This window comes from Gobius niger, assembly GCF_951799975.1.
Source record: "Gobius niger genome assembly, chromosome: 2".
Taxonomy (NCBI): domain Eukaryota; kingdom Metazoa; phylum Chordata; class Actinopteri; order Gobiiformes; family Gobiidae; genus Gobius; species Gobius niger.
The window spans coordinates 36,269,560-36,297,239 of record NC_136853.1 but is presented as its reverse complement, the minus strand read 5'-3'; the positions used below and the strand labels follow the sequence as shown (position 1 = coordinate 36,297,239).

The window sequence follows — 27,680 nt, the reverse complement described above, 5'->3', positions numbered from 1 at the left end:
GGGGTCTTTAAATGCACACGCGATAAAAAGCGATCAATAACACGCGGTGTTTCAACACGTGTCAACAATGTTGTCGTTGAAAATTGACTTTAAACTGAGATATTTAGGCATTTGCCTCTTTCCATAATATTAGTGCCAGTCCAGAGAGGAGAGAGGAGTTAATCAGAAAGGAGAGAATTGCATAAAACAAAAGCAGTGATTTTATCAAAACTAGCCTCTGTTTAGCTTAGGATTTCTCAGGAACCGAGGGACGTAGAATTAAACTGTTTTCACCTGCAGAGAGCTTAGAGTCTCACCTTTCAAACATGTGTCCATAGCTATAACATAGAATACGCTGTGGTGCTACAAATGGTCTGGATTGTTGGCACAGCTAAATCACCAAAACAGCGGGGCTCTCAATTTAACCAGTAATCTCTACATCACTTCACAATTTTCAGCATATTTTGTTAGTGCTTGTTTTAGTGTGGATTGGAAAATTAAGTTTGTGCTTTATCAGACCAAGCAAGCAGTGTGAAAAATAGATGATGAGGTCCGTTGAACAAAGATGAAAGAAGTGGTGAAACGGCCTAAACTGTTGAGCAGTTGTCCCAAACCTTTTTGTCTCAGTGACCCCTATTTTACCAGTGGATCATTAGACGTTCAACAAAGGTACAATGTATTTATAATGACAATAAAGGTACGTTTTCACCTCAAGGGTTTATAAAGATATATCTAAGCATGTTAAACAGAGCTACTTAACTTCTACTCTATTTGAATTCAGAATAAACATAATCCTTGTTGTTTTTTTTGTTTTTTTATAGTGGTGTTACTGTGTGGTGAGTTTGTTGTTTATGGCTTCCACCCGCCGAGCTATATCTGTCTTGTCTTTTGTAACGACGAGAACAGCCATTGGTCAGACGCACCGTTGTGATGTGCAAATTACTGTGTCCTGTCACTCAAACTGTGGCATGCCCCTGTGTGGCAGAATGCACCAAGGTGGGTGATGTTTATTTTTGTACACAGTGATAATAAACCATGGGGTAGCAACTGGTGGGTAGCTGTTTTGTCAATTATCATTGTCCCACTTTCAACTCAGTCAAAGTTGCTTTACTCCAACTTTTGTATTGCATGTATATACAGTAATGTAGGGCTGGTCCTGGGACTTTAAAGAAATGATTTCCAATTAATCAACGGTTTCTTATTAACCTGAAGAGAGAGCAGCTTCATGCAGCGACAGGTTGGCTGCTCGGCCACTTTAGTTCCAAAGTCCCGTAAGTTTGGCAGAAATAGTTCTTCGTGATGTGGTAAAAGAAAAGCCTTGTGACAGTTTCTGCTCCTCGTGATTTTAAAGGTGCCATTTCTCCACAGAAAACAAGTGTTCACGTGACGCGCCCCCGTTTGAGTGACAGCCAAAGACGTAATATTGATAGACGTCTTGTGCCCATTTACATTAACGACTCCATTTGAGAGAAAATCCATGATGGCTGCTCAGTCTACTCCCACAGAGCATGTTCCAAAAAAGGTCAAATGCATTTCTTTGTACATCCTAATCCAGCCACTAGGGTCAAAAAAACAATGTAGCTTTGGTGCCTGGAGGCATCTGGATCTATCTAAATCAGTAAGTGTATCTTTGCAGGCTTGATCACAGAATGTGTAAGGCCTGCTCTCAATGGCAATCTAAACAATCGAATCTATGTAGTAAACAGCCAATTAAGATAATTCATCATCTACACACCTCTCTTTGTTTCTCTGGTTCTGTTAATCATTGTCATGTTAGTTGTTAATGAATGTCTATTTTTGTACACCTGTCATAACTTAACATTAAACTCGCTGCGAGGTCACTCTGCACACTTAAAGGGACTATACCAGTTTAAACATGTTGAAAATTAAGCATTTTCCTCCCCCTACATGTTCCAGCCATGTCCTAATGTGTAGAATGAGCCCAAATCTATTCACCACAACTGCCTCTGAAATCCTGCACTGTCACTCAAAAGGTTGTTACTTTGGGTCCGATGTGCCGTCATGCACGAGCTTCATATAGAAGCTGCAGTTACGTGTAAGACCTGAGGTGGAAGTAGGGAGTATAAAATGACCAGCTTGCATCTAGTCTCTTTTACATTGTTTTATTCAGTGAAGAAGAAGAACTTAATTCTATATGGTGCTTTTCACAGACATAGTCACAAAGCGCTTTACATGAGATAATACATTCATCCATACTCGGTGGTGGTAAGCTACGTATGTACAGACAGAACCGCTGTCGCGACTGCACACATCTGCGGCAACGGTCCCTCTGACCATTATTATTTATTTATTTACACACACACTAAAGAGAAAAGAAGGCACTTCAGAGACAGCCAGAAAGACATAACTACAATAACTTGTTACACTCACTGTTATCTTACTGTCGGAAGCAAAACTTCTCGACATTTTGTTGGGGCTATGTCAGTTTGCTTGCATCACATGATTCTCACTCTGAGAGCAGGTGGTGGAGGGGCGAGTTTAGTTCATGGGGCCCTTTAAGGGAGTATGTGACGGCCAATTGTCATTGCACCTTGTCACTGCTGCTCTGTAGTGACTTTATTCTCTTGGCTGATTCTGCCAAATTTGTTGGACCTCTGGGGGCCCCAAGCAGCTGCCTGTCTTGCCTCATTGCAAGCTACGCCTCTGGTAACACTGCACTTTTCTGGGTTATACCTAAAGTGTGTCTTGTTCAGTCAGTTACAAGTATCAACCATATCTTATCATGACTGCAACTGCTGCTACCTTGATGTCAGTGTTTTTTTCGCTTGACCACCTGAAACCTTCTTTTTTACAGCGGAGACTGAGCCATGCAGGTTTATAGATAGCGAAATAGATTAGGGGACAGATGGAGAAGACATGAACCGGCAGCAGAGGCTTGATGAGGTGAACATTTATGTGGCCCATTCACTGCTCTGATTAGCTCATTCATGATCAGCTGTCGTTACAAACACTGAAGCTCGTCCAGATGTGGGTGAGCTGCCCAATGATATACAAGAAACTCCTTTGTGCGAGGAGTTGGGACAAGAATATCTGCCAGACAAACAGGCAGATTATTTTGTTGTATCTATCTGCCACACTATTTTCACTTTCCAGTTCACTCTTGTTTTATTTATTTGTGTTGAATCAAAGAGGACGTATTAAACATTTTGATATATTGTCGAGAATCGTTGCATCCCTTCTGTGCACTGTGCCTTTTGATGGGAAAGCAAGAAGGTACTGTATGTTGCTCATAAATATGCTATATTCATTGTCGTACATCTGGCCACATTAGGGTCTTCAGACATTTGTAAATTTGCCATCAATGGCTTTTCCTGTTCACATTAAACATTTTATATTTAGTCTTGGAAGCAGGTTTTGAGCCATACTTTATGCAAAAATGTAGATAATCTGCTATGTATCTGCCTCGTGAGGAAACAAAGAGCTGACACCGGGGTTACCATAGAAACACTTCCTCTTCCTCACCTTTACGACTCAGTGATGGCACTGCAGTCTCCTTTAGGCACATCATGTACTTTACAGGTGCACCTCGAAGCCTACTGTAAGATATGAACTAAGATTATTACAGTATGTGGGAAATGGGGGATTAATCTTTGACAAAGCTCGTATGAAGATCAGTCCCAAAGTCAATAGCCCTGGTTAATAAATAATGACAGTAAAATATCTACTCTCTAGTAGAACATTTCTTCAAAGTGACGCCTTGAAATAATGGATGAAAGAGCATGAACTGTGAATAGGTGTGATAGTGTTAGATTTGGCTATGACAATGGGAAAATTAAGTGATGAAATAAGTATGAAACAGCCGCAGTGGAGGAACGCTTTTTGGCAATCTCTATAAGGTATTTAAAAGTAATAATTTGTTACACTGGGCAAATCATTTTCCAGACTTCATCAATGACAGTTTTACCCATAGACATGATAAATAAGGGTGCACTTTAACCACCAGTCAATAAGCAGTGATTATGTTTTTTGATCCTGCGAGACTAAGGGAGATGATAAAAAGAAGAGCAAATGTCATAGTCCACGATAGAAAATAGAGGTGTTGTGGCTGTAATATCTTTCATGGAGAGGCAATAGAGCTGCAGTATTACAGCTATTGTTCATGAGAAACTTCATGTGCCCTGTGTATGGGATGTATTGATTTCCTGGGACGGCTTGTTCATAACAGTTGTGTTTGTGCAGTGCTGTTCATATTGTACTGACCTCATAAAACATGAGGATGAATGACTATGAACTATTACGCTTTGTATCATAATACAGATGCTGTTCAACTGACTTGAGCAGTACAAGTATATTGTTTGCTAGCCATCCTGATGGTTTATTATATTCTAGAATTGCACTTCTCTGGACTGAGATGTCTGATGTGTTTCCTGGGATCTGCTATTGCCTCTCCTCCAGTTTGAGGGTCACTGACCCGAGTGCCCCAACGACAACAGGCACCACTCATGCCTTCACCCTCCAGGTTTTCTCCAGCTCTTCTCTGAGCCCCTGTTTTTTCTTTAGTTTCTCGTGTTCCTTTTTCCTGATGTTGCAATCACTTGGCATTACCGTGTCAACCACAACGGCTTTCCTCTGCTCTTTGTCCACCACCACAATGTCCGGTTGGTTCGCCATTACCATTCTGTCCGTCTGTTTCTGGAAGTCCCACAGGATCTTGGCTCGGTCATTTTCTGCCACCTTTGGAGGTGTTTCCCACTTTGACTTTGGGGTTTCCAGCCCATACTCTGCACAGAAAATCATATATTGTAATATTGATAAAAGCTAAATAATTTACTGGCATTATAAGGCAGGGGTCTGCAATGTTTAAATGAATTGTTTTATTTGGTTACACATATTATGCACAGACAAACATACTGCAGTACTGTGTGAGCATGAATTATTCAACATATTAAAACATTTTATGAAACTGACTGGGCTGCTGCTCTGCGTTCGGTTAAATCCACGTGGAGATGATAATGAGAGCAGGGCTTCAGTCTGTGTTTGGTAACAACAAGCTGCTCTGCATATTGCACAATGACCTATTTTAATGCAGCCAATAAAAGAAATAAAAAATATATTTGACTAAGTTTTAAAAGCAAGACAGGCTGTACCCAGTGTTCTTTGCCTTTGACCTGTTCTTCAGTGTTGGGTCAGCCTGTCAGAGGGATTGGATTCAAGACTATAGAGAAGGTATTTTGCCCACTGAGCATGCAGTTAATGAGGAAAAAGCACCCAGAGAGGAAGAACTTTTTTATAATTGTATTGTTTTAATATTCCATTAGTGCTTATGTTATAATATACTACATTATTATACTACAATTATACTACATGTCCATTAGACTGACGAGAGTTCCTATCATAACATTTATATACTCTCAAAAAACGCACTACAGTGGTCCCTCGCTATAACGCGGTTCACCTTTCGTGGCCTCGCTATTTCGTGGATTTATTTTTAGTACAATTTTGCAGGCTTTTTTACAGCTTATGAACACCATTGTGTTCTGCGTCCTTATTGGCTAGTCGCAGAGTGAGCCTCCTCTCACTGCAGAGAGGATCTCTGTCGACCATCAACACATCAGTGCACACCACAGAGTCACAGCAGCACAGGCCGGGCATGAGCAGGTCCAACTCCACGTTTACTCTCTTTGCACTTTTCCGCAAAAATAAACACCACTAGCATGTGGCACACTCGCCTTCTGAAGCCTGAAACTGCTACGATAAAACTTTGGTTGTAGCTATGATTGTCTCTCAGTTTGAACAACTGCACAGCGGAGACGAGAGCAGCTCACAATGCTAACCATCCCCACGTCTGTAATGTGAATCTAAAAGTCTTATAAGACAAATAAAATCACACATTGAACACCAGGCATAAGGGAGAACCCATGTGAACTAGTGAGAGAAGTGTATAAAGTTTGTGGTGAGGTGTTTTGCAGCCTTACAACATATACAATAGTATATAAAAAATAAAGCTGACTACTTGGCGAATTTTATTTTTTGCGGGTTATTTTTAGAACGTAACCCCCGCGATTAACAAGGGAACACCGTATACACAACACTACACATAAATGCAACACATTTTTCATGCTGTCATTTTTCATAGGGTGTACTCAAAGACATAATTCCGTTTTTATATACACAATAGACCCACTTCTTTCAAATATTGTCAAAATCTGTGTTAGTCAGCACTTTGTCCTCCTTTGACAAGAGAATCCATCACACCTCACAGGTGTGTGGCATATCAAGATGCTGATTAGTCTGCATGTATATTGCACAAAACAATAAGGCCATTCAGAGTCATTCTGTTACTACTCAGCCCTGGTTAGCCTTTAAAAGAGCCGTGAGGCATCTCGCTCTGTGTAGAAGCGCCAGCGTCGGAACACACTCCATGCAGAGCGGAGGCGGCTTCCAAGCCTTAAAGTGCATATGACACACTAGACACCATTTTTGCTAAAACAAAGCTACCACAATTATAATTAAGATTCTGCTAAAAAAAAAAAGAAAAAAGAAAAGAAAATACCCTTCTTTCTTTTGACCATTTTTGTGATGTTTATAGTTTGACTTCCTTATTGGACAATGACAGGAAGTGACATAGATAGAGGCAAAAAATGTGTTGCCATGCCAACCATGTTATGTCCATGGGAAAAGAGTGAGTCAAACTGCTGTGGAACTTTACCTCTATGCCACTTCCTGTTAAGACGTTAGAAATTCAAATAATAATAACTTTTCTGCCAAACATTTCTTCATTAAAGGGACTATACAGACTTAGAAAATGTTAAAATAAAGTATTTCCCTCCCCCTACATGTTCCAACAATGTTCTAATGGGTAGAATGAGCCCAGACCTGTTCACCACAACTGCCTCTAAAATCCTGCACTGTCACTCAAAAACCTGTTACTTCGGGTCTGAATTGCCGTCATGCACGAGCTTAATATAGAAGGTGCAGTTACACGTATGACCTGAGGTGGCAGTAGTGAGTATAAAAAAATGTCGAACTTGCATCTAGCCCGTCTGCATGCGCGTCGTCCTCATCAAGGTCCCCACTTGAGCAAAAATGCTTAGGAATGAAAGCTTTCCCCTCATTGTACCATTCAACAGTGATCTTTGCTCAGACTGCTATTATTGCAGCTATAATTCAGACTGGCCCATTCAGATCGTCTGTTTACTGAAGTGTATTGGTTCAGTGCTCTGGTCTCAAATACAACTTAATTGAATCTAAACATGCTTCAGGCTTTGTCTTCTCTTCTAATCTACTTTCAATGAATGTGCTTTCTGCTTGAGTGCTTTTCATTCCATCTTCTCATGCTCCAGCACTAACAAACACAGACAGGCTCCTGACAATAGGGTCCACAAAGTTGATTTGAACACATTTCTCCAGGGAGGATTATTGGATATGGCATAGGAAGCTGTGTGTATTTGAACATGGTTGCAATCCCATGTGAAACACATGGGCCAAAGCTCGCTGACGAAATCAAAGGAGACTATGGAATTATCTCTCTATGTTGTGCGGCAATTGCAGAGCACATTGCTTTTTTTTTCCACCATCTTTGTTCATAATGCTGCTGTTTATATGTAGAATGTCATTGTATGAAAATTCTGGAAATCTTTCAGACTATATTGGTACCAGAATTGAGTCAGAAAATGAATCCATACAATCCATGCAAATATAGATTTTTTGGAAATACTGAATGATTGTAGAATTTTATGTAGACCGTGTGTGTAGCAAACTGAACTCATTCTCACAATATGTTTCCTACTTAAAGCAGAACTAAGTAACTCATGCCCCTAGAGGCCATAAGCGCCACTGCAGGTGTCGTAGCATGTTGTGTTTTTTTTACTCATTAATTTGGGCGTTCGGCTCTCCCAAAATTTCATCCGATGGGCGGGGGAGCGACTGAATTTTGCGGTGCATTATGGGTGACCAATAGTCTTCGCAAGTTCCGGTTCTGCTGGAGCGTTTTCGCTCGCTCTGCTGGCTTCATCTTCTGCTAAGAGAGGAATACAATTCTGTAGCTGATATTTTATGATGCAGACTTCGACTGTTCCGACTCCCTATATTTGGGGCTCGTACCTCCCGCCTCCCCTCCTGCCTTCAGCGGACACTTTTAGCCACGCACTGCCCCGCTGTACGGTCTCCCGCCCGGCTCGGAGCCTCGAAGGCTGGGCCGGATAACTAACCGTTGCCCCAGGGGTCTGTCAGCTGTCCCTGGGAGACTATAGTAAAAATCAGCCATTTCATAAGCACTGACAGCCTCTGATTATCTCTCTGCCCAATACAACTTTATCGAGTCTGTGTTTTCAGTGTGAGAACATCAGCCATGTCAAAAAATAAGTCGAGCTGCTAACCGCTCACCCGGAGCTAACTAGCTCCTTAGCAGCGCATAGATCCGGTGAAAACAAGTATTATGCAATAATAACGTAAATACAGCCGGTAACTATATAAAGCAGCCTTTATATCACACACTGTGCCGGGCTTGATGCATTTGTGGTTTATTGCAGACTTTTCATCAACAATGAGCTGTAGGCGATTGTAACAAGCTAACGGGGCTAACCTGGAATAACCATTGTCCACTGGCACAAATAATAGTCCTTTATTCGGACATATGGGCTGGATATGAGCTTAAATACTAGGGAGATCCTTGTGCAGATCGTGTGTATAGCTATAGTTGAAGATCATTCATCATCACATCATCCCCTCTCAGCTGAACTTCATTCACATTGTCACCGTCTTTCACTCGCACACACAGACGTTTTCGTTCGCTCTGCTCGCTATCATCTTCTTCTAAATCTTCATAAACACCATCCGCTCGTTCAACTAGCAACAACAATTCCTCCTTTCGTTTCCCCACACTCGAAATACCCTTTCTCTTCAACCTTTCACGCAATTCAGGCACTGTCAGTCGCTTGTAAGCCATATTCGCCATTACATTAAATCAACCGGAAGTGAAATAGGCAACGACGGATGTTTTTTTTTATCGCTCCCCCCGCCCATCAGGTGGAGTTTTGGGAGAGCATAACGCCCAAATTGTCCGTGAGAGTAAATTCGACGCTGACAGAAAAGGCAAAGGGAGAGATTACACAATTGAGATCATTTTTTTCACTCAGACTTGGCTGTAAACACAGTTAAAGTGGCGCTAGCCTGCAATTAGCTTTTCCCATTAGCCTGTTAGCTTCTTCTTCATGATGCCATTAGTGTGTATTGGTGGCTCCGACACAGAGGCAGGGAAAGTTGCAAGGGTGGTTTTCTGGACAGTGAAACTAGGGGAGATGAATGCCCCCCCCCTCCAATCAACACTTGTATTACCCCCAGAGGGACTACAAAAAGGATTTTCTAAGGCAAACAAGTTACTTAGTTCTTCTTTAAAGGTACACTGCGTAACATTTTGGACTATACTGTTGCCGGCAAAGCAAAACATGTTCAACACAGAAAGCTCAACACAGAAAATGCTATCACTGCAGTGGTTAATAAACAAATGGATATGGATTATAAACTAACATGATTAAATCTCAAATTCTACTGCCTTTAGTCACATCTCCATGGAGACGAGCTGGAGATGTACCCACCCCTGGTAAAGTTCGCAGTCATATCTTTGGAGGGGTGAACCTGTTTGTACCTTGTTTGTAGATTTATGAGGTATTTTTCAATGAGGAACATATCTGTCATAAGATAGATGCTTGTATATCAATTTTATTTATTGGATAAAATTTTACACGGTGTGGCTTTAAATAAAGGTTGAAATAATCCATGAGGAAACACATGCTACTTTTGAAGAATTTCTAAAATCTACTTGCAAAACTCCCAATTCATTACTCATCTTTGCTTTTAAAACCCTTCTTTAATTGTTCTCCCTATGAACAATTAAAGAAGTCATCAGTCATTTCAAGGTAGATTTGCTTTTGTGTTTTTTTTTACAGTCGCACTTTACTTCAAGCTTCAGGGCTTCATGGAACTAAAATGAACTCGAATCACTGTCGGCGTCTTTGTTATCCATGTGTGACTCATCGACGCTTTATTCAGTTAGAATGATTTATGGTTTTGAAAGCAATGTGTCTTTTGAAAATGTGGTTATGACACAAATGCCCCCCTTCATATTTCAAATAGTTATTTAATGATCATTCCTAAGATACAGACTTTAATGAAGAGCAGGAATAGCATGAACCGTTACATTGTCGGAAGGTTAACCTGTGTTTTGTCCATGACTCAGGCCTAATTATACCAGTCATTTGTATTAGGACTGCTCAGATACAGAATAATTAATCTGTAATGATCTGTAATAATTACTGATCATGCAGCACAAAAGCCCGATGGAATTGTTATGAAAACTGCAGCTCGAGGGGATTATATTTGTTCAATGCCCACCATAAGTCATTTCATTTATTTCATTAAACAATATGAACCAGTTAAAGCCTTAGCATTAACATTAATGTTGTTCAAAATGGTTAAGCAAAATTAAATCAGTGACTGATCAATGAATGAAGAAGAAATTGAGAATATGTGCAAAGAGAAGAGTCTGGACTGCACATACAATGATTGTGCCATTTGTAAACATGCATTTTAGTTCGTTGCAATCGCAGCAATATACAAGCTGTATTCACCTTATTCTGGAATTGTGCCCGCCCCTTTTATCTTATCAGTTAACCTGGGACTGGAGAAGTTCAGATAAAATCAATTTCTACACAAAAACAAAGCTGATTTTCAGCCGTGCAGAGAAACGGTGCAGTGTTGACTTGTTGGTGCAAATAAACATTGGACATTTTACACTGATCAATCTTCTAAACACCATATTTTGGCAGTGAACATTTTCCCTCGTTCTCCACTTAATGAATGGGCTTTGCGCTTTAACGGAAGTGTCAAAGCAACGGAAGTGCCGAGACAAAGCAAAGAGAGGCAAAAGCGGGTGGGGCGGAATAAGGTGAAATATCACTCCACTGCAGCTGTTTCCATAGTAACGGTAACCAATGAGCTAGAACTAACATCAGGTAAAACAGATTAAAAAAGTAAAATAACTCCTGCCCAGGACTTAAAAAACAAAAAAAGCAAACAGGTGGAAATGAACAGTTTCAGTTTGTGGGACCATGGTTTAAGCGTTGGACGGTTCACGCCTCCGCCTCGTCCAGTTCTGATATTGGACACCTCGTCAGGCATTATCCCTCACATATTTTCCCTGTATCCCCAATCTTCTGTACCCCAAACTTCCAGAAAAGTAAATCACATCCAATAACAATATAAACTACAGTTACGCTTTATATCATTGGGTGCTTGTATTAAGTGTTAGTATGGTATTAATAAGCAATAATTAATAAGTAATTGATTGGTCATGAATAATCAATGAATGGTTTTGTATAGCCCGATATCACAACAGGAGTTGTTTCACAGGGCTGCAATAATATGAATAATATTGTAAAGATGATCAACTATAGGCCGTGAACTATCTTAATTCTAACCCGCAACCCTAAGTAGAATACTATTACTGATTGATTCCTTATTAATACTTAACAGATCTGAATAAAGCAATACTTAAACAACTGAAATAAATATTAATTGAGATCAAGTGACTTGGAGAGAAAAGAGATCCAATTCACATCATGGGACTCACACATTTAGCATTTATACACAACATAAAATAAAATCATCAGAGGCAAACATCAATGAACAGTATGTATATTTATAAAAATTTTGGAACCCCTGCCCTAACATAAACAATGTTGCAAAAATCACTGTGTTTTATCATTGGCCAATAATCCCACCAGTTCAAGTTAAATAATGACTATAATCCTGTGCACAAGTATGTTTTGCCGACAAACCTTCACTTCTGTTCCTCTATGTCCTCAAGATACATGATCTTGTTTTCTTTTGTGCACTCATTTGTTTCTCCCCCTCTCAATGCCTCTAGCTTTTTGAATCACCGAGCCAGCACGTCACGGCAATGATAAGTTGTTGTATAAGAGGCCTTTATTGAAGTGGTGTTGCTGTGAAAGTGGTTGCCTTCACTTGCGGTCATCTGAGTGAAAAACTATTTAGTTATTCACAACTGTACCTTCTGATTAGGAAACACATTTAGGATCTTTTTTATTTGATATTGTAAATTGGTTCTCGTGGTTATATTTTGTTGTGCTTTTTGTAGACTTTATTGTCCTCCTTAAATTTTATCGTAGTTCTTGTACTTATCATGTAATCATGTAATTAGCGTCTGAAAGTTCTGGTTAAATCTGTGTGAAGGAGCCAGTTAGGGCTGAAACGACTAATCGATTAATCGACGACTAATCGACTTATTTAAATAGTCGACAACTATTTTAGTAATCGATTAATCGTTTTCACACAGACTCAAATGAAGCAAAAATGACATAAAAATGTAGTATTTTTGATGAAAACCTACTTTGTTTATATAGTTAGGGTCTGTGTAAATTTTTTCCATTGTAACTTTCATGAATAGAGCCTCCAACAAACATGTCTCTTTAGTTTACTCCATCAACACATCTTCAAGCAGCGCCACTTAAGCTATATGTGAGAATTTTTTTGGAAAAAATAAAATTTTACTACACCATTCACAGCCAAGCGATTACTCGATTAATCGTAAAAATAATCGCTAGATTAATTGATTACAAAATAATCGTTAGTTGCAGCCCTAGAGCCAGTCTGTCTTTGAGTACTTGACTAATCTTTCTGTAAGATCAAATAGGCTTAAAGGGTTATTTCAAGATTTTTGACATAGGGCCTCATTTCCTAGTTATCCAGAGTGTTGCTGATTTCTGGAGATATTTTTTTTGTAATTCATGCAGTTCTTTTATTTGAAGAGTTTCGTGGCGCTAGGCTTGTGCAAGGCTAGCACATTTCTATGGTATCAGCTAGCCTGCATTAAAAACACTCCACAGTGCACTTGAGGTAAATCACTTATAACGCCAGACTAACCATATACATTTCTGTGTCGATAGAATAATTTTGACCATTTTGACCAGTTTGCATTTAAAATTATGATAATTGAGCAGCATCAGCTTTGTGGTTGTATAAGCTACGCAACGGCGGAGTGATCTGCTAGAAAATAGTCCCTCAAAATGCGATCATTCATGTGATGCAAGGTCAGTTATATTTCAAAAATGATTCTATATCGACACAGACATTTATATGGTTAGTCTGGTGTTATAAGTGATTTGCCTCAGGTGCACTGTGGAGCAGGTCAGACTGTTTTTAATGCAGGCGAGCTGATACCATAGAAATGCGCTAGCCTTGTCATGATGGGAGGTGGTGTGAAGAAAATAAAACCCAAAATGCAGGACTGCAACAAAACTGGTGATGTTTAATGAAGGACGAAAAACAAAATAACAAAATCCAAAGATAACCCAAAACTGGGGCTGACGAAGACAATGACAAGACAAAGGACAAGAGAAACACAGAGGTTTAAATACACGAGGAAACAGGGCACAGGTGAAACACATCAGGGCGGGGCAGGCAGGTAACGGGGGAAGTCAAACAGAAAATCACAAAGACCAAAAAGACATGTCAAAATAAAACACCAAGAACAGATAAACATAAACCAGGATAACAAAAAGGCCAAATCGTGACAAGCCTAGCACCACGAAACTCTTCAAATATAAGAACTGCATGATATCTCCAGAAATCAGCAACATTCTGGATAACTAGGAAATGAGGCTCAATGTCAAAAATCCTGAAATATCCCTTTAATTAATAAAGTATTCAGACAAAAATTAGCATATAAATAACTCAAAAACAGTGCTTTGTTTTTCTATGCAAATGTTATCACCTTGAGATTCAGATCAGTTTTCTGTTATTTAACTAGGCTTTGTTTATTTTCACAAAATACAGGTCTGTCTGGGTTTTAAATCAATATTCTCAAATGTGATTTCTGAAGCCGCCACACAGCACCATTTCTTTACTTGTTCTCTTTTCTCACATCTCTCTCGATGAAAAGTTGTGAATGCTTGTGCCACGACTGCAAAGAGAAAATGAAAATTAACAGAATATACGTTATTCACTTAAGGAAATGTCAATTAAATCAGATGCCCCTGACACAATGATAGCGGTTGTAGCTATTTTTTTAGTTCTTTTAGTCAATAAAATAGCTACATTCCTTACTTAAAGCAGAAGTAAGTTACTCGTGCAACCTAGGGGCCATAAGCGCCTCTGCAGGTGTCGTAGCATGTTACAGTTTTTAACTCATTAATTGTCTGTGAGAGTAAATACTACACTGACAGAAGAGACAAAGAGAGAGAGGGATATTGTTCATCCAATTATACAATGGAGATAATATTTATCACTCAAACTTGGCTGTAAATACTGCTAAAGTAGCGCTAGCCCACAGTTAGCTTCGCCCGTTAGCCTGTTAGCTTTTTCTTCGTGATTCCGTTAGTGTGTATCGCGCCGCCGACCCGGAGGCAGGAATGTTGCAAGGGTGGTTTTCTGGCCAGAGACACCAGGGGGAGATTTTGCGCAAATGTGCCATTATACATTTTTGAGGAGCTTCTCCACCAACAAAACACAATTTTCCTTTTAGATTACTATTCCCAGCAGTCTCATAAAGATGTCAAACATGCAGCACATTACTCTAGCATTCAATAGGTCTAACTTCAATTATAGGGAGTCAGTTTCATGTAACATTAAGCATTTTTTTTTTTTTTTTAAGATTAAATGATTCAGTTTAAGATAATAAAATGTTGTGAGGGGTAGGATCAGTTTCAAGTTTTCCATCCAATTCCCCTTTCCCTTCTGCCATTGGTATAAGTGGAACGTGAGTGGTGGCCTGCAATCAGGAGTGGACCAGTGCAATCTGCAGCTTTCCGCCCAAGTCCTGCTCTCGTTGCTGGGCTAATTATCTTCCTGTTTCTAATCATAGTGGATGGTGACGTGGTTATAAAGAGCAGGAGAAGGTCAACGTAAACACAAGGAAGGGGTTGGAAGATGCCACTGGTTTAGTTTTAATGTCTGACTATACAAAATCTACTTTTTTGAGCGGTCCATGTTTTTTAAGTCCACACACTTTGACCCCACTTTTTGCCTACAACAAACATATGAATGTTTTTTTGTTTTTGTTTTTTTAAATAAAACACATACATTATAATTACCTAAAATATTATTTTTGAAAAGATTTGGCCAGCTTTGAGGTCCACTGACAAGCCAGATCTTTGCAGACAAGCAGAAAAGAAAAAAACTGTCTGACAGAGGGTAAGTGCAGTGAGTTTTGCTGCTTGTTCACTTTCTTCTTAATGGATATTATACATTGTAACAGACTTGAAAAAAGTTGGACCCCTTTCAGTGGATTGTAGTTTATGGAGGAACGCAGTGCAGACACTAAAGGAGCAGTTTCCAACTTGGACTGTTTTCTGACGAGAACTCTGTGCCTGATTTGATCGTTACGCTGCTGTTTAGCTCTGCGTTAAATGTAAGTGTGCTGCCTGTGATGTTTTCTGATAGTTGTGTCAGATTCTCAGGTGACTGCTGGGCTTGTAGCGGTGTTGTGAGTGCGCTCAGTTTTTTGCATCGTATCAAATTAAACCTTCCATTCTCCAGGTCTGGCTTAACTCCGGATTAGTCCTGGTTCAGACTCAGTAGTTTTAGGTCTTAGTTTAGTTCTGTTTGAACCAGCAGTTTTGACAGGAAATACAGGAATGTGTTTGGCCATGTTCACATCACTACAGAACAGAAGTAGCTGATTTATGAAGATGTAGTGTGTTGCATTCATTGATGCAGCGTATACTTCCTTGTCAATATCCCTTTGAAGATGTCTTCGTCTTTTAGTTTTGACCATTCATTAGGGCTGGTTTGACAGTGCTATGAGCTCTCGGCTCTATATGCTGACATTAATTGGCCGTAGGAATGTTGTAGAGAAGGAAGGAGGGTGTTTCCTCGAGCAGGTATTGCCTGGTAGACAAGCTAATTGGAGATTTCGTCAGTTCATATCAAAGAAGGGATTTTCTTCTCGAACTGTGCACTTTATTCAGAAGGCAAGCAGTATGTAAAAGAATAAATGATAGCATTTATTATACTGCACATTTTGCCCTTTGAAAGTATTCAGTGCTTTATGTACAATGAAGGTATAAACATGATGAATTGCTCTCTTCAGACGGGGGTCTTCCCTGCTGTGTTTAAATGGGGGTCCGGAAGACCCCCGTATCCAACTAACCATTTTTAAGCAAAATCTTGCATTTATATGTTGTAATCGGTAAAGCACCTTTCGGTATGAAAAACGCTTTATAAATAAAGATTGATTGATTGATTGATGCATTTCTTGTTCGCAGAATCTAGTCTAGAGTCAGCAATGCAGTGTTGATAATACCAGCAACAGTTGTTATTGACTTACTGATGATAATGGTATAGGCAACCAGCTGGCGCATCGTGGTCGCCAATGTCGTTGTTTTTAGGGTTCCTGGTAGGGTTTCTCGGTTGATGGATCTATCTCTATGGTTACGCACAAATTCCATCCAGAGAATCTACCAGAAAACCTCAAATCAATTGGTCCTGGAGCGTCATAGAGGCCACAGTGATGGAAAAGCAAAGGCGCCGTGCTAACCAGTAACCACCCACACAGCCGCTGGGTCACAAAAAGGCACTACTATGTATTTTTTACACACAAAGCATACCATAATGCACCTTTATAGTTTACATGCATTTCTCTAATTTCATTTGAGTATAGAAAGGATTAGAGGACATTTGGTGACATGATATTATGCAGTATAGTTGACAGTTTGTTGTTGTAAAACGTTTGTTTGCGAGTCTGCTAACAGGAGGTGGTGCTACCCTTCAGTAATTGCATTTCTGCCATTAAAACTAGACCAACTCCAATAATTGCTTTCAGAGTCTTGAATCACAACAACAGTAAATTCAGTGGAAAACTTGAGCCTTTCCATAATCACTGCCTTCAGCTTTATTCTCTGTCTCCAGCTTGTTTTTATTGCCATGCTTCTTCAGTATCTGATTCAATTATATCTGGGCGGTGTGCAGGGAGGAAATGAAGGCACGCACGTACATATTTTGAATCATTTGTTTGTGTGAAGAATGGTTTTGAAAGTCAAATTAATGCCAATTATTTGGAAAAACAGCGAAAGCAACTTTAGATGAATGTGGAGTTTTATATTGTAGTAAATAATAGTTGAGTTGATGCTCTTCTTTCAGATCTCCTCTGTTTTGATATGGGAGCTCATGAATCCTCATTTCATCTGTAATAGAATAATCGTCCGGCGGGGCTCTCTGGAGATCGACCAGTCACAGCGCATCGGGTTAACCCAGTGGAAATGGCTCTTCATATCAGCGTGCTGCTTTCCCAGTGATGACTGCTCATATCGAACTGGGCCTAGATTTAAAGCAGTTACAACCTTTTTATTAAAAAGTCAACAGGCCAATGGTCTAATGTCAGTTATTATTCACCTCAACGTACTTACTTATAAGGAGCTCGCAGTGACAGTTTAAGGAGTATTTTTGTGCAGTGTGTGCAAGCCTCTGCTCAGGACTTGTGACTCTGACTGCTGTATTTTAACCTCTTAACCCCCACCAGAACCGAGCACAATTTTTTCCAGTTTGGCTTTACCCAAATCTAAAAGCCTCTTGAAAAAAAAACATAAAAATTGTGTTGAAGACAAGGATGAAAACACAACAGAAATGTGACGAAAACAGACAAAAATGTGACGGAAAAGCAACAATACCATAATAGAAAAGTGACAAAAACACAACAAAAAAGTGACGAAAAAAGCCACAAGAAAGTGACAAAAAACCATAACAAAGCAGCAACAAAAGAGCAAAAAAAAAAGAAAAGAAGAAGAAAACACAAGCAAAAAGCGACATAGAAAGAGACGAAAACATGACAAAAGCGTTTCCAAAAATGTGACAAAACCGCACCAACAACACAACAAATGTAGCATTGTTGCTCTCCAGTTGAGAAGCTTTTAGATTTGGGTAAAGCCGAACTGGAGACAATGCGCTCGGTTAAGGCTGGAGGTAAGAGCTGCTGTAACAAGTGAGTTCCTCTTCTAAAATCATATCTTATCTTTACACAACGTACTAAAAGCACACTATTCTGTGCCATGGCAGATTTCCATACTAATTATAGGCAGATTTAAAGGGTTTGTAATTCATGCAGTTCTTATATTTGAAGAGCTTAGTGGCGCTAGGCTAGTGCATGTCTATGGTATCAGCTAGCCTGCATAAAAACAGTCTGACTCGCTCCACAGTGCACCTGAGGCAAATCACTTACGCCAGACTAGCTATATAAATGCCTGTGTCGATAGAGTAATTTTTGGAACAACTGACCTTGCATCACATGAATGACTGCATTTTGAGGGACTATCTTCTAGCAGATCACTCTGGTACTGTATCTGGGTACAACAAAAGTTCAGTCCCATTCACTTAAATGGGATTTTGCTGATAAATAACCTGCTGTAGAGCCGATTACAAAGCTTTTTTTAAACATTGGATCACTAAGAAATATTACATTTGCTCTGGATTTTCTTTTCTGACATGAATTACAACATTATTTTTCCATACACAATAAACAGGGCTAATTTTAAATTTAAAAAAAATCTTAATTTTGTCTGGAGAAATTTTATTTTAACTGAGAGTCAGATAAAGTTGCGTTTTTGTTGTTTGTGTCCAGTGGAAGTAGATTATTATTGAGTGTCATGACACACTTAACCCAGTTATTACTGTAGTGTGCATGACACTAATTATTTGCAGTACTTTTATACATGAATGGAAGCAAATGAAAAATTATCTTATTCCGCTTGAAATTTTGAAATTTTTGGATTGAACTGCGGGCTAGTACTGGGTCGGAGTCACCAATGCACACAATAGAGTAATTTAACCATTTTGCATTTAAAAGAATTTAGGCTTAGGCAGGCTAGCTGACATCGTAGAAATGCGCTAGCCTTGCATTAGCCTAGCACCACGAAACTCTTCAAACATAAGAACTGCATGAATTACAAAAAAAATATCTCCAGGTACCAGCAACACTCTGGATAACTAGGAAATGAGGCCCTATGTCAAAAATCCTGAAATATCCCTTTAAGCAAAATTGAGTACTTGGTGAATGAAAATTGCTCAGTTTCACATTTCAATGTAACATAACTAAAGGAAGTAACTTACAAAATATGTCCCTCAAAAGTAATGCAATGCCTTGATGTTTTTCCTGCCGGTTTTTGAGGCTCAAATCAAAGTAAACTCTGAAGTGTTTGTGTCATCAGAGGCTCCCTTATCCAAACTGAAACCGGAGATGTTTTCAGTCCAGCCCTCCCACACACAGCTGCTCCCCAATCCTGTCTGCTCTCAAATCTGAAGCTGAAGAGGAATAAACTTGGGCTAAACCAGGACTAAACCAGAAATGATACAAAAGAAAACCACCAGGGACACACCGAAGAATTAATTTAGTACCAGGACTGAACCAGGAACAGTCAAGGACTAAACAGAGATAATACAGGCCAAAACAAGAGCGAATCCAAGGTGTATTTTAGAAGCTAGAGGTTAATATGTTTCCTTTATTGTTTTTGATGTACATAAACGATCTTGCCAATGTTACAAAATCTACTGTTCCTCTTTTATTTGCAGACACCACTAGTCTAATAATTTCCCACAAAGATCTGAGCACTCTAACTGAACAACTAAATGAATTAATGAGTAAAGAAAACACAGCGTGTTACGACACCTGCAGTGGTGCTTATGGCTTCTAGGGGCATGTGTTACTTAGTTCTGCTTTAAAAAACTATGGAATGAGTATGGAGAGTTTGTGACAACTGTGGAAGTTTGAAATATGACCAAAAAACTCCTGGAGAGTAGCGGATCGTGTCCAGAGCCAGATTTATTAACAAGAGCAACAATCAGGAGAGAACCAATTCAGAGAGGCGGCATGCTTCTTTCAGAGCTCTTTCCCATGTCTCTCTCAGGTCCATTCAGATTCAAGAATTAACATATCCTTATATAGTTGTTACAGCCCTTGCATACGTAGTCAAAACAAATAGTTAACATTCAATTCTCAGGCAGCTGAGATTCTGTCCTTTGGTCTCATAACAAATTGTACATAGTTTAGTGTCTGGGATCAAATTAACCTTAGCATTCTTAAACAAGTTTATAAACAGAATAACTGTAATAACAGAATAATAATTGTATCTCCTCACAACTAACAGCAAAAAAGAACCTAAAACATCTAATGCTCACTAAATATAAGACTTGATACTCAATCAAAGTAGAAATCATTAAAAAAAAATATATAGTTGACAGTATTTTTGTTTTAAATTTGTGATGAAATGTTATACTTTGTGATGATCTACTGAAATGATTAATTGATGGTGTTGCAATGGGAGTTTCATATGTTGTGTATAATAAAATGTCTGTAGTTATTTATGTGAAAATAAATAAATAACAAATATTATAACAAAGACATAACCAGGACTAAATCCAGTCGAAGCAATGACCAATAACGCAGACCTTGAGGAGGTTTAATTCAGAACTTGACTGTTTCTAAACCACCACTCTGAGACAAAATCAGGACTATACAGCTGCATATAGCTACAGTATGTTTGCATCTCAGCCTATCCGTTTGTTTTCTTCAGAAGGACTGTGTGCTGTTTTAAAGTGTACCACCTGTATATTGTGTCTGCTGCTGTGATCTCTTGCCTCTGTGTCCTCTCCCTTCATCTCAAAAGCTCTAAGCCTGCCCCCTCCCCTTCTCCTGCCTCCCCTCTCTCGCTCATCCTATTAGGACAGTCCCAAAGGATCCGTCTGTGTGTGCTCTGTGTTTGTAAAGGAGGATCACAGCGGCGCCCTGTGAGGCTAAAGCCAGCTCTCACATATGAATTTTGGCTCAAAGTGTGATTTCTCCACCCCTGCACAAATGGAAAAAGAGCAGCTGATGCATTATATCAGATTGAAACAATACGATAAAGGCAAAGGCAAAGTTGGGATCTTAAAGGTTTAGGGATTGGAAATGTCACTGTGGCTCACCATGGCTCTAATGCGATACACTTGACGATGAGGGTTTTATGAATCGCTTTGTCCCATTTTTATGTGATGTTATTCGATGTAACTTTACTGACCTGTTAAATAATCCAATTACAGCATGTCACAAATGCCCATGTTGACATTTCAACATGGGCATCAAATGTGTGGCCCCCACAAATACCATAGTATGATTGTACAATTGTATTACTGAAATTGTCTTTCATAATGGCAGATTTCTTTAAAGGAACAGGCCGCCGTTTTTCCATACTGAGATATGTTCTTACCTGAGCTTAGACGAGTTGATGCGTACCTGTCTGGTCTTTGTGCGTGCGCTCAGTCACGCAAAAAGACCAAAGATGTTGTTAGCATTTAGCCTCTCCTCCTCTCCTCTATGGGGTCAAACGGGGGTGAAGTTAGAAGCGACCAAGCTCTTCCACGTTTCCCCTATTTAAATATGTCGACTGTCGAGGAGCAGTAAAGTGAAGATATTACTACGCGGATGTTGAAGTGCTCCTAATGTGTTATTATGCCTTACAAGAAAATCGACAATGTTTAATTTTGTGTAACTATACTTGGATCGTGTAACTACTAGTGATGCGCGGGTTGCTGGTTCCACCGCGGACCTTTGATCGCGGGACGGGTTGGGGCGTGTCAAAAAATGCCGGTCGCGGCCACTCTATGCCGGCGTTCGTGCATTCATGGACTTCAGTCACAACTCATTCCGTCATCTTTACAGCAGGTTTTCGGTGTAAATATGCGGTGGATTTTCATAAAATGAGCAGCGTTTTGCAGCTTGTGATCCAGGAAACGCTTTTGTGGAGCTCATGTCCCCTATTTTCCACAGTAAATCACTGTGTGACTTCACGTTACCTTTGCTCTCTTCCTCTCTCCCTCTTGCACAGCGCTCTTCGGAGGGAGAGAGAGAGAGAGGGGGTTAGAACCCGCTCCGAATGCGCGAATCACTAGTAACTACTCATATAACCATATTTAGAGGGATATGCAGATTGAGCCCAGACCTATTCACCACAACTGCCTCTAAAATCCTGCACTGTCACTCCAAAAGTTGGTCTGAAGTGCCGTCATGCATGAGTTTAATATAGAAGCTGCAGTTACACATATGACCTGAGGTGGCAGTAGTGAGTATTAAATGGCCAACTTGCATCTAGCCCCTTTAAATAGGGTAAAAGTGGAAGAGCTTGGTCGCTTCTAACTTCACCCCCGTTTGGCCCCATAGAGGAGAGGAGGAGAGGCTAAATGCTAACAACATGTTTTACGTGAGCGCACGCACAAAGACCAGACAGCTACGCATCAACTCGTCTACGCTCAGGTAAGAACATACCTCCATATGGAAAAACGATGGTCTGTTCCTTTAAAACATTTAGCAGATTTTGTTGCCCAGTATTATTGAGTATCTGTCAAAACTGCTTTCTGATGCCACTTTCTCCCAGTATGCTGTTTCTCGTGTTATTGTAAACCTCCTTACTTTTATATTTTACAAATCCTACTTGAAGACACGAACATTTTTTAGGGGTGTTCGAACTCAAATTTTCTTCAAGGGGCGCTTTCCTGAAAATAATGGAAGTGGAAAGCCTCACAGAGTGGTATTTCTGTGCAGACTGCAATAAAGTCGTTCTTGAAATAAGTACATTTTCCTCCAATTCAGTATTCTTTAATTGGGAAATCAACACTCTTGAAATCAGATACTCAAATCGGGGGCAAATTGTACTTATTTGTAAATCACTGCATCAAAACAAAATGAAATGAAAAGTGAAAAAGTATACTACTATGTCCAGCAGGAGTTACTGTAAACACCTTTATTCAGACTCAATGTCAGGACAGTTAATATTCCGCAATAAGCCTGATAATTGGGCCATTCGTAGTTGTATAAATCCCCTTTATTGCACTCTGTACCCCTCACTCACCTCCCCTCTCTCTGGTTTATTACCCTTGTATCCGCAGATGGGCCGGTGATTTGGCGCATGCTGACCTACCCTCCGACTCGCCGCGCTCTCATCGTGGGCTGTGGGCTTCAGATGTTCCAGCAGCTTTCAGGAATCAACACAGTCATGTGAGTAACAACTTTGGTGACATTTGTGAAGTCAAGTTCACAAATGTTTTCTTTTTCCTCTCTGTCCGTTTTCCCGGGATGTGAGTGTGTGCGTTGGTATGTCTTGCCTTGACACTTTGCTAATTGGTTTCTCTAAATAACGCGTCCCTGCTCTGTGGGAACAGATTTCACACGACGGGAGAGTTGAGCCTTGGGACTTCAGTATATTTGGCATGACAACATGGCAGCATTGGGAAGATCACACATCGGCGAAACCACTGTTGCACTGTGGAGATGTGATGATGAGTGCACTTGATATCTGTGTCAAAACTTGGCAGCTCTTAGACTATGTTGTATTGACCATAGCAACAATTATTTTTTTGTTTTAGTTTTAGGTCATAAAACATGTATGGTATATGTATGTATACAAATGCTTCTATACTTGCAATGTTCCTCTTAACCCCTTAACCCCGCCTTGACTGAGTGCATTTTCTCCAGTTCAGCTTTACCCAAATCTAAAAGCTTACAACCTGTAGACCAGTGTAAGCCCTCATTGAAAGCTATGACCTACAAAACTCATTTAAAACAGAACTAAGTAACTCATGCCCCTAGAGGCTATAAGCGCTACTGCAGGTGTTGTAGCATGTTGCGTTTTTTTATTCATTACTTGTCCGTGAGATTAAATACTACGTTGACAGAAAAGACAAAAGGAGGGAGGGATATTGTACATCCATCCATCCATTTTCTTCCACTTGTCCGGCCCCTTATGGCTCCTCCTGCAGGTGGTGGGTCCACGGGAGGACAGCCTCACGATTAACCAGGCCTGTTGGTCTCTCATAAGGAGCTTCTGAACCGCTCTTTGTCTGACCCGTCACCTCGGACCTGTTTGCCATGGGAGACCTTACCAGGGGCACGAAGCCCCCGACAACAGAGCCCCCAGGATCATGCGGGTGCTCAAACCCCTCCACCACGTTAAGGTGGCGGTTCCAGGAGGGGACATTGTACATCCAATTACACAATGGAGATAATTTTTTCACTCAGACTTGGCTGTAAATACGTTAGCCTGTTAGATTCTTCTTTGTGATTCCATTAGTGTGTATTGGGTCCTCGGGTCGGTGCAGGGAAAGCTGTGGGTGTGGTTTTCTGGCCAGAGACACCAGGGGAGATGAAAGTCCCCCCAATCTAGAGGTTAGATTTTAGGCCCGAGCCCGAGCCCGGCCCGAGCCCGACCCGACATTCGGGTCGGGCTCGGGCCAGATTTCCCGCATGAGAGTCGGGCTCGGGTCGGGTCGGGCTCAAGTTTTTTTTTTTTTTTTTTTTTTTTTTTTTTATTAATGGCATTATAATCTCTAATAAAAATCTATTTAGGCAGAGTCTATTGGATACAAAATGTGGCAATACGCAATATAAAATAGAGGAGTCCGGGAGAGGAGGAGGTGCGGGGGGCGGGCGCACGTGCTGCTGTGTTGTCACGTTTAAGCAGCATGGTCAGGCTGTGATACCGGCGCCACACAGAGAACATCACTCTTCAGTCTTTCTCTCAGGACAGCGTTTCATTAACAGTGGATAAATAAGCAGTTTGGTTCCTGTTACTGCGTAAAAAGTAGCTTTTGTAGAGCGCGATGTTTATGAAACATGAAGGAGGAGGAGAGAGAGATACGGAAAAGAGGAGACAAGACACATTGAGCTGCGGCGCTGGCTGCTCCGCGCCGCGTGCTGCGTGCACGTATGCCGTGCGCGTAGCCGCGTACCTCGAAAACATGGTGCTGCTGCTATCTGAACCTTAAATAAATAATTATGTATGTCGGGTTTGTTTCGGGTTCGGGCTGACAATTCACGTTAATTGCTCGGGTCGGGTCGGGTCGGGCTTTTATAACCGCGGGCTCGGGTCGGGTCGGGCTTGATTTTTTGGGCCCGATCTAATCTCTACCCCAATCATCCCATCAACACTTGTATTACCCCCCAGAAGGACTATGAAAAGGATTTATTAAGGTCAACAAGTTACTTAGCACTGCTTTAAACAGATCTTTTTCCTCGCGTCATTGTGGCGTTGTTTCTTTTCATTGCTTCTTTTGCACTTTGTTGCCACTTTTCTGTAGTGTTGTCTCTTTTGTGGTGTTTTTGTTGCTTTTTTGTCACATTTTTTGTAAATTTTATGTCACATTTTTGTTGCATTTCTGTTTCTTTTGCTATGTTTCGACGCTTTTTTGTCACTTTTTTGTTGCGTTTTCATCCTCATTTCTGTCTCGTTTTTGTCTATTATGCTGCTTGCTTTTTCAAGAAGCTTTTAGATTTGGGTAAAGCCAAACTGGAGAAAATGTGCTCGGTTCATGCGGGGGTTGGGAAGCCAATAGGTTTTATGATTAACACTTGCAGTAGTACGGATACTGTGTGTTATGACCATGGCAGTCAATGAGACATGTTGAATTGTGTTTACCTCCTCACCCCCGCCTGAACCGAGCACATTTTTTCCAGTTTGGCTTTACTAAAAGCTTCTTGACAAAATAGTGATAGAAACGAGAAGAAAACGAGGATGAAAACGTAACAAAAAAGCCACAAAAGGGACATAAATGTGATCTTAAAGAAGGTGAAAAAAGCGACAACAACACCGCAACAACGCAAGGAAAAAGATCTGTTAAGATCAGTTTTGTAGGTCTTAGCTTTCAAATGAGACGTTACACTTTGGCCTATAGTGTGTAAGTCTGTAAAAACATTTTCGATTTGGGTAAAGCCGAACTGGAGAAAATGCACTCATTTAAGGCGAGTGGTAAAGGGTTAAAACAAGCTGAACAGTTGATCTGGTTACGACATTTCATTTTTTTTCTTCTTTTATAAACATAAACAACGAAACAATAGAATTAAACTACCCTTGAGGATTCAGTGAAAACAGAGCTGCATCATCAACATTTACTGTCTGTGTGGTACAGTCAGACAGCTTGATACAACTTCACTTGATAAAGAGTAGAGAGGTGCAAAGATGATATTAATACACAAAAGAATCAATCTCTTTTATTTACCCACAGCTATATTGAGTTTACATATGACAAGCTGGAGTTCAAGCTCCATAACACTATTTTTATACAGTGGAAAGCTCAGAGGCGGTGTGTTCCTTTTATTAGCAACTTCTTTTGTGTCAAACGTGGAATGTCTTATTGCATTCTGCCCGGGGAAGTTCACCCAGACCTCACCTTGCTACCTAAACGCTGGATCAAGTCAATGCTGTTATATTTTGTGAAAATAGATGAAAGTGTTCGTGGGAATGATGTTATTATGGACTGCTTGGGCTTGTGCTGAGTGATGCTGAAGGGTTGTGTGAGCTTCAACAAAATCACACCGTAAACAAGGATCATCACTGCTCCAAAGAAGAACTTTTTCCTTCGGCTTTAGTGTAGGCTATGTTTGCGATTTGTGGTGAGCTTGTATCATTGGTTCGAGTGTGGACCTTTTCGCTCGTCGTCTCTGAGTAAACAAACTGATATGTGCTGTTTCTAGGCAACCAAAGAGGTGACAGGAACAGGAAATGAAGTGTGTGCATAGGTTTACGAGTGTGAGTGTGAGTTTGATTCAGGGCGACGGTGGTGCAGATAGTCCGAATCCCTAAGGCGTTCCGCAGTATTTTACACAAATTCTACTAGATGATCCTTATTTTTGAATAATTTTATATCTAATATTAACTTAATAGTAGATTTGTAGAAATATCGCTTAAAGGGACTATACAGAGTCCTCCCCTACATGTTCCAGCAATGTCCTAATGCGTAGAATGAGCCCAGACCAATTCACCACAACTGCTTCTAAATCCTGCACTGTCACTCAAAAAGGTGTTACTTCGGCTCCAAAGTGCTGTCATGCACGAGCTTAATATAGAAGGTGCAGTTATGCAGTTATTGTAGAATCCAACCCTCCAAACATGTAAAGAGATGACGAAATAAATAATGCTCACTAGGGCATTAACAACTACTGATTTTTAAAGGTCGAGTCGTGTGATGACAACATAATTTTCTTATCGCACTTTATGATTCACACTAAACTGGAAGAAGTTCATTCATTGTAACTGCGTGAATCAGGGTGCTTTGTACTGTTCTCCTGCTTTGGTCTGACACTTTTATTTGTGACAAATCTCTAATTAACTCATTCTAGGTCCATGGCCAAGACATTGAAGTCATAAATATGTGGCTGGTTGTTAAGGAGACGAGGTATATTCGGTCAAATCCCTATGCTACTGTAGGGGTGGGCGATATGTTAAAAATATCATATTGGGCCCTACATCACCATTTCAATGTTATTCAATTCATAAAGCCATTCGGTACATTCAGATTTCACTGTGAGAGTGCGACCAATAGGACATGTGGGTGGGGAAAGCTCCAAACTGTGAAGATCTGACCGTGTACAGGTGTGGGGTGAATCAGGGTCAGGACAATGGGACACAGGTGTACGAGACGGGACTGGACCAAATCACACCTGTTTCTTGGATTCTTTGATTTGATGTTTGGGCTGTTCCTGGACAATGTTACACTTAAGGAAACAACGTTTTTGAGGCCACATTATGAGCAGGATCAGATCTTATATGATTCTTTTTTTCATTCGCCGCAGCCTGGTCATCTGCCTTCAGTTCAGCATTAAAGGAATAGGCCACGGTTTTTGCATACTGACCCTAGCCAGTTGACTTTAATTTAGTCGACTAAATTTACATCTATGGCCGCTGGTTGCACTGCTTTAAGACTACAAG

The 27,680-nt window shown here is 40.3% G+C and overlaps 1 protein-coding gene across 1 annotated transcript in view; it reads left to right on the top strand.

Moving 5' to 3' along the window:
* slc2a13a (solute carrier family 2 member 13a) overlaps positions 1-27,680 on the top strand; it is a 71,265-nt gene that overhangs the window by 21,602 nt on the left and 21,983 nt on the right. The window contains exon 4 of the mRNA XM_079551542.1: positions 22,867-22,975. Within this exon, the coding sequence (XP_079407668.1) occupies positions 22,867-22,975 (109 nt within the window). The remainder of the gene's footprint in view (positions 1-22,866; positions 22,976-27,680) is intronic.